Source organism: Pangasianodon hypophthalmus, chromosome 22 (genome assembly GCF_027358585.1).
Source record: "Pangasianodon hypophthalmus isolate fPanHyp1 chromosome 22, fPanHyp1.pri, whole genome shotgun sequence".
Lineage (NCBI taxonomy): Eukaryota > Metazoa > Chordata > Actinopteri > Siluriformes > Pangasiidae > Pangasianodon > Pangasianodon hypophthalmus.
In genome coordinates this window covers 998252-1009216 of record NC_069731.1, presented here as the reverse complement: position 1 = coordinate 1009216, position 10965 = coordinate 998252, and the positions used below count along the sequence as shown (strand labels likewise).

General features: G+C 38.0%; 2 protein-coding genes across 2 annotated transcripts; one reads left to right on the top strand and one right to left on the bottom strand.

Annotated features, from left to right (window-relative positions):
- Positions 1-4257, top strand: si:dkey-11p23.7 (V-set and Ig domain-containing protein). Its single transcript, XM_026911513.3, has 3 exons — positions 1-247; positions 1772-2161; positions 2763-4257. Exons 1-3 carry the CDS (start codon positions 199-201, stop codon positions 3206-3208), a joined length of 885 nt encoding a protein of 294 aa, XP_026767314.3. The 5' UTR covers positions 1-198; the 3' UTR covers positions 3209-4257.
- A 618-nt stretch (positions 4258-4875) lies between these two features.
- On the bottom strand, positions 4876-10951 carry LOC117595801 (uncharacterized). Its single transcript, XM_034298228.2, has 4 exons — positions 10720-10951; positions 7654-7766; positions 6274-7497; positions 4876-6164 (listed from the first exon to the last, which is right to left on the bottom strand). The coding sequence occupies exons 2-4, from the start codon at positions 7691-7693 to the stop codon at positions 5743-5745; spliced, it is 1686 nt and encodes a 561-aa protein (XP_034154119.1). The 5' UTR covers positions 7694-7766; positions 10720-10951; the 3' UTR covers positions 4876-5742.
- Positions 10952-10965: the final 14 nt, after the last annotated feature.

Here is a 10965-nt window from a genome sequence, read left to right as displayed (position 1 = left end):
GCATATAAATAATATTTTTTAAAACCGTGGCTCCAGGACATGAACAGTTTAATGGAAAATGGATGTACTTAGTTTTGGACAAAGCTCAGTGTGTACTCTGGATGTGTGTCGTGTGACCGTGAGTCAGAGATGTTGACCGTCTGTGTTTAAAGACTCAGCACTTGTTTCCAGCCGCTAGAGGAACCGTGCGACTCGGCCATGGACGTCCTGCGCTTCACCCTCACGCTGCTCCTGATCAGCTTCTCGGGTAAGAACGATTTTTAATTTAACTGTAGGACGCTGATCATGTGGATCTCAGGTGTTTGAACAAATAAATGTCAAGAAAATCAGGTGGTTAGAGTTATTCTTCTGTAATCTGCTGGAAAAAAACATTCTCTTCCTAATGGGAATTGGCCTAATGGTTTCCATTAAACTCATTTTCCCATAAAGACCTAACCAAGATCCAGGCCGGGATATTTAATAAGTTCTATCTAGAAATACATTCTTGCTAGGTATATACAGTATCTGTCCTTTTTTTTGTTTGTTTTCCATTACAGAAGTGAATATCACAGAAGTTCATTAATTCCATTAAACCACAGAGGTTTAGCACACATTCACCATCAGGGACCATTAAACTTCAGTAAAACACATGTTAAACCATTAGGTTGTACCATTATAAACCATAACTGAGCATGAGTAACCATTTCAAACCATTACTAATCATTACAAACCATTTCAAACCATCACAAACCATTACAAACCATTACTAACCATTACAAACCATTACTAACCATTACTAACAATTACTAACCATTACAAATGATTATAAACCATTACTAACCATTACAAACCATTACTAACCATTACAAATGATTATAAACCATTACTAACCATTACTATCCATTTTAAACCATTACTAAACATTACAAATCATTGCTAACCATTTTAAACCATTACCAACCATTTCAAGCCATTACTGCACACCGTTACTAACCATCAGGAAACCACAGAGACCTATAATGATTTACTTTTTTAAGTTCAAAAACATGAATAAAAATCCAGCAGCAATGTTTCTGATCCTGGTTTATTATGACAGAATGAAGCATGAATGTTTTTTTGCATGCACTCAGAGGTCCATGTGCCCTGTACATTTAATAAATCTACTACTAACTCATTAGCAAACATTAACATTAGCAAAGTTTTAAAATTAGCATTCTCTCTTTCCCCAGCTTTGAAAAATATCTCTAAATTTCTAAATCTGATTCATTATTAGCATTGTTACTAATGTTTTTGTGCAGCTTTCATCAGTAAATCGTGCATCAAATAAAACGAATTATTAGCAACGTTCGCATTTTTGCATCAAGCATTCCCATGAGAAGTCAAGTTTCTGTAGCAGTTAGACAGAGAAGTGTGTAATTATGGCTTATTATTATGAACCTTAGCATAGTTTATTGCTTATTAGAATGCATATCTTTGATTAGCATTTCCTGCATTTTGAGCTCAGGCAAATATAATAGTTTAAGAGTGATGATTTTTGAGTGAAGCATTCATTTCAGCTCATATTTGTGTGTGCTCTGTAGATTTGTCAAATGTGTCTGTTCATCATAGGAAATGAAAAGGCGTCTGATTCATGAGTAGCAATGTTAGCAGTTTTTACATCAAGCATTGTTTTGCAGTTTGATCTTCCTGATTCATCATTAGCCTGTTTTATTAGCATGGGCTTATTTTTGTGTTTGGTTTTTTTTGTTTTGTTTTTGTTTTTTTTGCAACTGTCCTTTTCCTTCACCTCTAGCTTTTTCGGCCTACGATGACGCCTGGTCCGTTCAGGTTTCCCCAGAGGTGCGAACCATCGAGGGTTACCCTGCAGTGCTGCCCTGCTCCTTCACACACCCCACGCACACCCTGCACTCCTCCATGAACGTGGTGTGGCGTCTGGGCCACGCCCGCGCCAGCACCGTGCTCTTCCGTTGCTCCAGCCTCAACGGCAGCCAGCTGTGTGAGACCGGACCGGACCAGGACCAGCGATACCGGCTGGAGGGAAACCACCGAGAGCATGACCTGACTCTGCGCATCAGCAGCACCAGCCTGCAGGACAACGGGCGCTACTACTGCAGCGTCGAGCTTCCCGACCAACCGCACGCCAACTACGAGAACAAAATGGGCACACGGCTCCGAGTGGAAGGTAACGAGAACTCAGGACAGGTCCTCATTGAGATTTATTCTTTATATATATATATATATATATATATATACATATATTCTGAGTAATGTTAAAATTAGCTAGTTGTTTAGAAAATCATTAGCTTTAGTTATGTTGAAGTTGAATCAAACGTAAAGTTCTGCTTCACTTGACATTTTTATTGGCTAGCTAGATATCTAGATGAACTAATATTAATGTAGCCAACCTGAGTAAAGTTAAAGTTGGTGCTGAAGTCACCAACCATGAACATTATTGTTATAATAAAACAGTATACATATTAGTAATATACATATTATATAATGTAAAGTATGTAATGAAATTAATTTTATTGTCAGGCACACTGTTTGAATTAACCAAAACATGGGCATTCATTAGACAGCTCGAACTAGAGAGCATGAATAAAATGAATAAAATAAATCGTGGACACAGAGTACGATTTCGGTTCCTTAACTTATTTTCTATGTTAAACAAAATTACATGACACAATTATTAGCTCAACGTGTCTCAATTGTGTGTTGAAGACTTTTATGGAAACGTCTCGTTTTTGTTTGCTCTGTGTTGATGTGTATTTGTTTCCGTCCAGCTCCACCACGGATCTTAAGCTTGTCTGTAGGGGGCAGCGTAGACACAAGTCTCAAAGCCCTGTGTCAGGTTCAGGGGTCTCCTCTACCTGATGTTCAGTGGACGGGTCTAGACGAAGTTCTCGATGCGGATAACAAAGCCGCCCCACTCCCACAGGAAGCTCCGGATCGCCACAGAACCACCAGCCAGCTCCTGGACATCCAGCCGGGGGGGCAGTACACCTGCACAGCGTCCAACCCTCTCGGCAACGACCAGGCTACGGTCTACATTCTGCCCCCGGGTCCAGAAAAGTCCAAGAACAACAGCAACAGTGATGGTGCTCTAACCGTACCGCTGCTGCTTGGGTTAGCGCTAGCCGTTAAACTGCTTCTCTTCCTGGGAGTGCTGGGAAGTTTGTTCATTAAATGGCATGTTGGGTCCAAAAGTCTGAGTCAATCATCTAAATGATGTTTCTCACTCTCAGCACGCGTTTCTTCCAAACGTGTCGTAAATATAGCTTTCATGTTTAGTGAGAAACCATTAAACCAATCACTTGCTTGATTAAAAAAGCTCCGCCCCTCTAGGATTGATTGGCATGTGGTTTCCATATTGTTTACAAATATCAACATGTTTTTGATCATTACTGTTGTGCAGAGTTTTCTGTGCTTCAGTTGTTTTTTTTTTTTGTTGTTTTTTTTTACTTCAGTGAAGGACTGGAAAGTAGGCTACGTCATAATTATGATTTACACCTGAGAATAATTTCATAAAATAATAATAATTTGTTTTCTTACTTGTACTAATTAATTTCCCACTAATAAACTCAAACTTTTTACTCCTTAGAATTTTTTTATGTAGGTCTCCAAAGTGCTTGTAACAAATCTAAAAGATCATGATTGTACTATATTTAAATTCTTTTATTGAATTTCTCATTTTTGTTTTTCTGATCGATTCTCAAATCACAGGCTATAGATAGATAGATAGATAGATAGAAGTTTATTGTATAATCTACACTGTATATACAGTTAATAACTAAATAACAAGGCTATGGGCAATGAATATGTGCAGAAGCTATTGAGGGGGTAACAGTATGTTATAATAGAAAAACATAATAAGTATAAAAAAAATCATATAAATCACAAAATTCACCATGTACGCATGTTCATCACGCTACAAATTCCATACGTACGTGGTCAGGGGGCGTGGTCATGGCAAGTTACGCATGATGATTAGCAGGTCACATGACCATGACCTGTCTGTAGTCTGTACCTGTGGTAGGAAATCAACAACATCCCTGAAACCTCCCCCAAAGTGTCCATTTCCACGTCGTCTATATTTTTATTGCTCTGTGTTTTAAACTCGGTTGATTTTTGGTTTCAGTGGGAGACGACAGAAAAGAGCGTGTGCTTCCCAGAGTGTCTTTATACCGAAGAAACAGTGCAGAACCTCTTTTCCCACAGGATATAACTCCACTTTACCACCATGTCGATTCACATGGGATATATATATATATATATATATATATATATAAAACCTGGAGTTATTTCTACTGCTCGTTTTATATTTTCCAGAAGCGTGTACACTCACATAATGGAAATAAAATCCCAGAGATACGCTGCTAATATTTACATTACACACCTCCATGTGGAAAACTAATCCAGTCGGAATAAGGCTTAAGCCTGCTTGTTTCTGCCTTTTCCAGTTCCCTGACTTGCCATTTTGCGCAATCACATTCTAGCTTCATGCTTTTGATCCTTCTTTTTGCTATAGGATTTTTTTATTATAATTATTATTATTAATTTTAATTCATGTTAATCTCTGCCAACTTTGTCTTACATGCTTTTTGGATTTTGGATGAGATGGATTGCTTGTTAAAAATAAACCCTGGCCATGTGTATTTCTTAAACCATATGATATGATATGATGAAAGTACTGCTTAAAAATACACACTTCCTGTGTGTGTGTGTGTGTGTGTGTGTGTGTGATTGCACTAGTTTAAAGTAACTCTGTCCCGCTTTCGTAACTAATAAAATATTTACCTGAATTTTATTGTCATATTTTCTTGAGCATCATGTTTTAGGTGAGTGTGCGACAAATTGCCCATACATTATTTATTATTATATTATATATTTATTCGTCTTTATTACAGCATACATATTCTTTAAGAGACAGTGAGGACAGATAAAGACATTTTTACTATAAGCTACAGCTACAGTAATAAGCCAAATGGATTATATCTGAAGTGTTAAAATATAAGTACACTGTATCTAATATGCTACAGAACTGCATTACACCTACATGTGCATATAATAACATATGTATAGGATGTATATTTACAGGATACAGGTAAAGCTAAGTTTCCATTCACGTATAATATATTTAGAATAAGTGTAATGGGAATTCAGTTAGTTGAATAAATAATATGATTGCAATATTTATTTGCATGCAGCTATAGGCATTGAGAAATGTAGCTATTACTGAAAGAGATATTACAGCAGATAGTCGAATGCAATGCCATCTGATTTCATCCACTTCGTCCAAACAGAAATGTCCACTGCCCCGCTGACTATGTCGGAAATGGCTAATGCTGTGTATTAGCATCAGCTGCTACGAAAGCTATTAAGTGACCAAGCAGCAATCTTTAAATTTCTATTAGAGTAGCACTCTTATAGCGAGTTAAAATAACTCACTAGCAATGCACTACGCTAATAAGACTAGTACCATCCAGCTAATGGACTGTTGTGTCATCATCGTTAGCATACATGTTGCTCAGGTTAAATGGTTTATAGCCCAAAGTTTGAAGCAAATGAAAGCAGATGCTGTCGGTTATTTGATTAACAGTTTGAGCCAATTATATTTTTCTACTACTAAACAGGTAGGTTGCATTTTAACAATGACTACGATGACTACGTAAGCATGAAATGAAGTGAGGATAATTTAGCTGTCGTCGATGATTAGATGGTTGACGGGCTGGTGGTTGGGCCTGAACTGGTGGTGGTGCTTGGCTAAAGCAAGTAAGTACTCAAATCGTTGATGGTGCCCATGATTACCATTTCTCGGGCACACAGGGGCAGCATGGGCGAGCAGCAGCGCACGCTGCTCCACGTGAAATTCCCATCCGGTTCCATCCTCATGGATACACACAGGCCGCTCGCTGGTTGGTTGTTGTCCCAGTTGGCAAAGTTGAAATCGACCTTGCTATGCCAGTACCACTCAGAACTGACAAGGCTGCGTCGCAGGCCAAGCCACGCAACACCTTCCGCATTCATGTTGTTAAGTGCAGCTACCATTTTGTTTTGTGTATAGTTGATGTTGGGACTCGCCAGCACCATGCCTTTACTGATGCATTGAGCCCGAGACGCCTGCCAGCTCAACGTGATGTTAACAAGTTCAAATTCTATGGGAACCACAACACAACCATTGGGGTCTGTGGAGCAAATAAGCACAGTTTAATGCACAGTTATGACATTATCATATCAGATACCACTGCTGCTGATAGTTTTTATAGTCTGCACGACTTCAAGCAGAAACTTTACCTGGAATGTCGTTTACAGAAATTGCCGGACCTCCGTATCTCACCCCCGTCAACGAAGTCTCAAAGACATACACTGCAATTTGCGAGGTAGGATGCCAAATGACGCATGACTTACATCTATCCAGGTCTATTAAAGCCCATGAGTATTCTGCATTACTGATATCGTTCCAGGTTACACCACTGAGAGGATCAGGGCCCATGCGGACATCATTTTTTTGCCCAGTTGCAACTATGACTAAAGCCAGAGATTGGGTCTGCGTCGTTCTGTGTACCAAGTAGCAGCCAGAAAACATTGTTTTCGGGAGCAGATCGATTATGAGGCCAGGTTGGATTACTCTGAGCGACGCTGGCTGCGACGTTGTGAGGCTTGGGTTTCCGGTGTCTAGACCAGGGAGAAAAGGAAGCATTCCTATGGAACCAGGCTCAACAGTCTTGGTCTCAGAGCCAGAGCTGAGGTCAACGCGTTTGGCTGAGGTTACAAAAAGGTGTTTGACAGTGGTGTTGATGGGAGGGAAGATGAATTCAGTTCCCAGAAAGTCAGTGGGTCGGAGTTGGTGTGCAACCATGTTACACCTGCAATTTTGGGTGTCCATACACGGATTGGTAAGGATCACGGCCACTTTTGCAGTAGATGAGACTTTAAACCAGAAACTGCTGCTTGGCAGCTGGGTCAGCGCAAAAGGGTCTAGTTTCATCGTAGTAACTTCATCCCCATCAGGTAATTTTTGGGTCACTGTGACACTGTTCTCAACCGCTTCTGCATTAATAATGATGAGTCTGTAACTGAAATCCATCGGCACAGTGGTCGAGTCGATGAAGTTGGAGGGATTATAGGTGTTCAGCTGGACAGCGAGCTTGGTGTAATTAGGGGAAGGGACCAGATATTCCACTCCCAGACGTGTTGTAGGTGGAACAACATTGGTCTGTATGCTGTCTCCTCGCTTGTTGATGGAAAGCACAGTGATTTTCTTGTCGCTGATGATTCTGATCGAATTATTGGAGACACCTAATTGATTCACCTCTGCGCCAGGAATATTCACATCAAACACCTGCGGGATGTCGGGGATCATTCGGTTGATAATTACACCATTCATGATGATTGTAACATCAGTGGTAGGGAGAAAGGTGGTGATTTTCAGTTTGAGGGAGAGTTCTACTGGAAAGTAGTAAGCAAGGTTCTCTGGAAACGCCGTGACAAAGTCCGTACCGTAGTCAACAGCGTGACCTGTTCAAATCAAACACACTTGCTTATTAGCGTAGATTGGAGTTGGAGTTTCCCAATCTCTAAATTTCAGAACAAGAACATGTTATGTGTTTAGGGCATGCTGAAACATGACTGGAACACATGGAAGAAGTGATGAAGAACCACAAAGTGACTTACCTTGACATAAAATCGACATAATAAGTATGATGGGCAGCATGATTAAACAGCAGAACCAGGTGCTTCTAACGGGCCGGAATCGTTAAACTCAGGACTCTGAGATATCTGCAGAGCTGTAGAACAAGACAGAAACACACATTCACATTTCCTTTAATTTTTCATTTTAGCACTTTTGCATTAGATTACTAAAGTGTTCTTTAGCTCTTGGGGGAACTCTTACAGGTTCCATGTAGAGCCCTACAGCAAAATATTTCTCATATCAGAAAGATAGCTAAGAACCTTTAACTATATGAAGAATACTTGAAGAGCTCTAAAATAAATAAATAAATAAAATAAAATTTAAAAAAAAGCTGTACATTCTTTAAGGGTTCCCCCTCTCTCCCCTGGGAAGGTTTTAGGTAGGACCCTACAACAAAGAACCCTGGAGAAGAACCCTTGAAGAACTCCTAAATGAGCTCCTTTGACTTCCTAAAAATGCTCTACTTTAAAAAAAAAATAATAATAATAAAATTAATGTGGGTTCTAAAGTGTGACTTCTGAAGTGGGTTCTATATCTGGGTTCTGGTTGTTCCTCTGAAGGAACAATTAAAGTTCCATGTACTATAACTACTAGAACCCTACAACAAAGTTTTTCTCCATCGGAAAGCGTTTCAAGTAGAACCTTCAGTTCTGTAGTTGTAATGGTCCTGGTTAGAACCCTACAATAAATGTTTCTCTATCAGAACAGGTTCCAAGTAGAACCCTTTTAGGATGCTAAGACCCTTTAACTATAGGAAGAACTCTTGATAAGAACCTTTAAAGAGAACCCTAAAGGTTCTATAAATCAGAAAGGGTCCAAGGTAGAAGCTTTTTAGAAGCTAACAACCCTTAATTATCTAATGAACCTTTAAGCAACCCATCATTTCTTTTTTTTATTTTAATGTCAATCATTTTCTTCAATAACGTATATATAATTATTTTCTTCTTAGTACCTAGAACCTGTCTGGCGTTTAACATTCAGCTATCTAGGTATTTGGTCCACTCTTAAAATAGGGTTCTTTAAGGGTTAATTAATAATTAAGGGTTCTTAGCCTCCAAAAAGGGTTACGCTAATCACAGTCACATGACACAAAATAGCAAGTGGTGAAGTCACATACCAGATTTGCGTGTCACTGGATATAATCGGTGTGTGTGTGTGTGTGTGTGTGCGTGTGCGGGGGTGTGTGTGTGTGCGGGTGTGTGTGTGTGTGTGCGTGTAGCAAATTTGTAAATGGCAGAGATCGTTTGCATTTTCTACACACATGAGCTGCTGTGTTTTTCCACCTGGAATAAACTTTTCTGTGGTTTTGGTTTTAAGGCTGATTTTTCTTTCTACTGAACTATTATCTGAAAATTATTCCTGCAAAATAGATAGATAGATAGATAGATAGATAGATAAAACATATTGACTATGTAGTATTTCTAGGATATAAAATTACTTGTAAAATTATCAGATTAATATAAAATTATTTAATGTACATCTTGACATTAAATTTTTGAAAAGTATTTATCAAGTAAAGACTTAAATCTTCTAAATTTATTAATGTAAATTATTACAGTTGTAAAAAAAAAAGTTATAATGTTTGTATTCAAGATATTCTTCCTTCTACATAATCTATCTATCTATCTATTTTTAATTATCTAAGAAAACAAATAAAACAAATTATTGCTAATAAATTGCAAACCCAAGAATTTATTACTAGTTATTACTGTATTAGAAGTTAATGTTGTCTATATTAAAAATGTTTTTACAATTATCACATTTGTTTTTTAATCTATTTTTAACTGGAAAAAAAAACGGGATAAAATCAAACACAAAAGTAAGCTTTTTTTCTGTCTTCGTAATAACGTCGTATCGGGCTTTGTGGCAGTTCTGAGTAACTGTATTACAGCTGACCATATTATTAAATTTGTGCAATTTTAAAGAGAAATCCTTTGAAATCTTCACCTTTGTGTGTTTGACTTGTTTTGCATTGAACTCTGATCTGCTTAACAACAGTGTGAACTTGCCTTTGCCTTTCCTCTGTACACAAAGTTTATTACTTCTGTGATAATAAACTTTTGTGTATTTAATATCGTGGTATAAAAAAATAATCAGCACACACCTAGTTATGAGCAAATAAAATAACCTACAAGACTAAAATGCCTACAAGAAAAGGACAGGATTATAGAATAATATAGTATGAATCTGAAAGAATTGCAAAATAGTGAGATCTAAATGCATTTGAATTTTTATTCTTTTGTTTATTTTTAATTTATTCACTTTGTCAGATGTTCTACAGAATAACTGCTTAACGATTACACAGTTCTGCCTAATGGGACACACAAACCACTGGACTGCGGGATTAGCCACAAAATGTGCACACTGTAAGACAAGTTGGTTAAACATAGAAACAAAAGTTCACCTGCTGCCTTAAAAAACTGTTTCAACTCAAAGTCAAGTCAAGACAATAGATTACTTTACGTTTAACTTATAAACTTCCAAAGCAACATCCAAAACTTGTCATGACAACTGGAGTTAAAGAGAAGAAATAAGTTCACATAGCTTAATGGTGCCGTCATGTTTAGGGGCGTAACGACGTATGAGTTTGAAAAGGAAAATAATCACACTATTAACATAACACCAAACTTTAACTGCATCTTTAAAACACTTAGCTGCCTCTTTATCGTTACGTTTTCAGCCCTGATTCAATCAAATACGACGCTCTCGGAATAAAACACGCTGCACAGTAGCACAAGCGTAGCCCTAAAAACAGTACAACAGTATTCCTAAAAGTTCATTTCCATAACTTATTTTTAAAATACATTTTTTCAAAATTAAACAGGACCAAAGGCGTACCCTTGAGGGACACGCCCCAGTGACAGGAACATACTAAAATTGTTTTTAAGCGTATAATCGTACACTGTTAATCTGAACACTGAATCGGTGTCATAAAATCGAACTGAATCACAGAATCAAATTGAAGTTACAAACACATTTGAGTTTTAAATAATAACAATATTAACATTAAGAAGAAGAAGAAGAAGAAGAAGAAGAAAAGCGTTTACCTGCCAGCGCAGCCGCAACACACCCCGATCCTCCAGACTGAATGCGTAGGTCGTGTGTGTGTGTGTGTGTGTGTGTGTGTGTGTGTGTGTCCATCCTCCAGCTCACGTAAACAATCATACACATTTGACTTTCAAACTTTAGAATTTTCACAGTTTTGCATAAAATCCAGAGAGAAGCACACGGAGATTGTGTACTGTCTCTGCAGAAGGAAACCCTTTTTTATAATCCATCAAACCACGTAAAAA

Excerpts from the sequence above, each read along its gene's own strand:
- si:dkey-11p23.7 (XM_026911513.3), top strand. The coding sequence starts at position 199 with ATGGACGTCCTGCGCTTCACCCTCACGCTGCTCCTGATCAGCTTCTCG. Across the intron at positions 248-1,771 it reads GCTCCTGATCAGCTTCTCGG|CTTTTTCGGCCTACGATGAC; the intron begins GTAAGAACGATT and ends CTTCACCTCTAG. Across the intron at positions 2,162-2,762 it reads CACACGGCTCCGAGTGGAAG|CTCCACCACGGATCTTAAGC; the intron begins GTAACGAGAACT and ends GTTTCCGTCCAG.
- LOC117595801 (XM_034298228.2), bottom strand. The coding sequence starts at position 7,693 with ATGCTGCCCATCATACTTATTATGTCGATTTTATGTCAAG. Across the intron at positions 7,498-7,653 it reads TATGTCGATTTTATGTCAAG|GTCACGCTGTTGACTACGGT; the intron begins GTAAGTCACTTT and ends TGATTTGAACAG. Across the intron at positions 6,165-6,273 it reads TTCTGTAAACGACATTCCAG|ACCCCAATGGTTGTGTTGTG; the intron begins GTAAAGTTTCTG and ends TTTGCTCCACAG.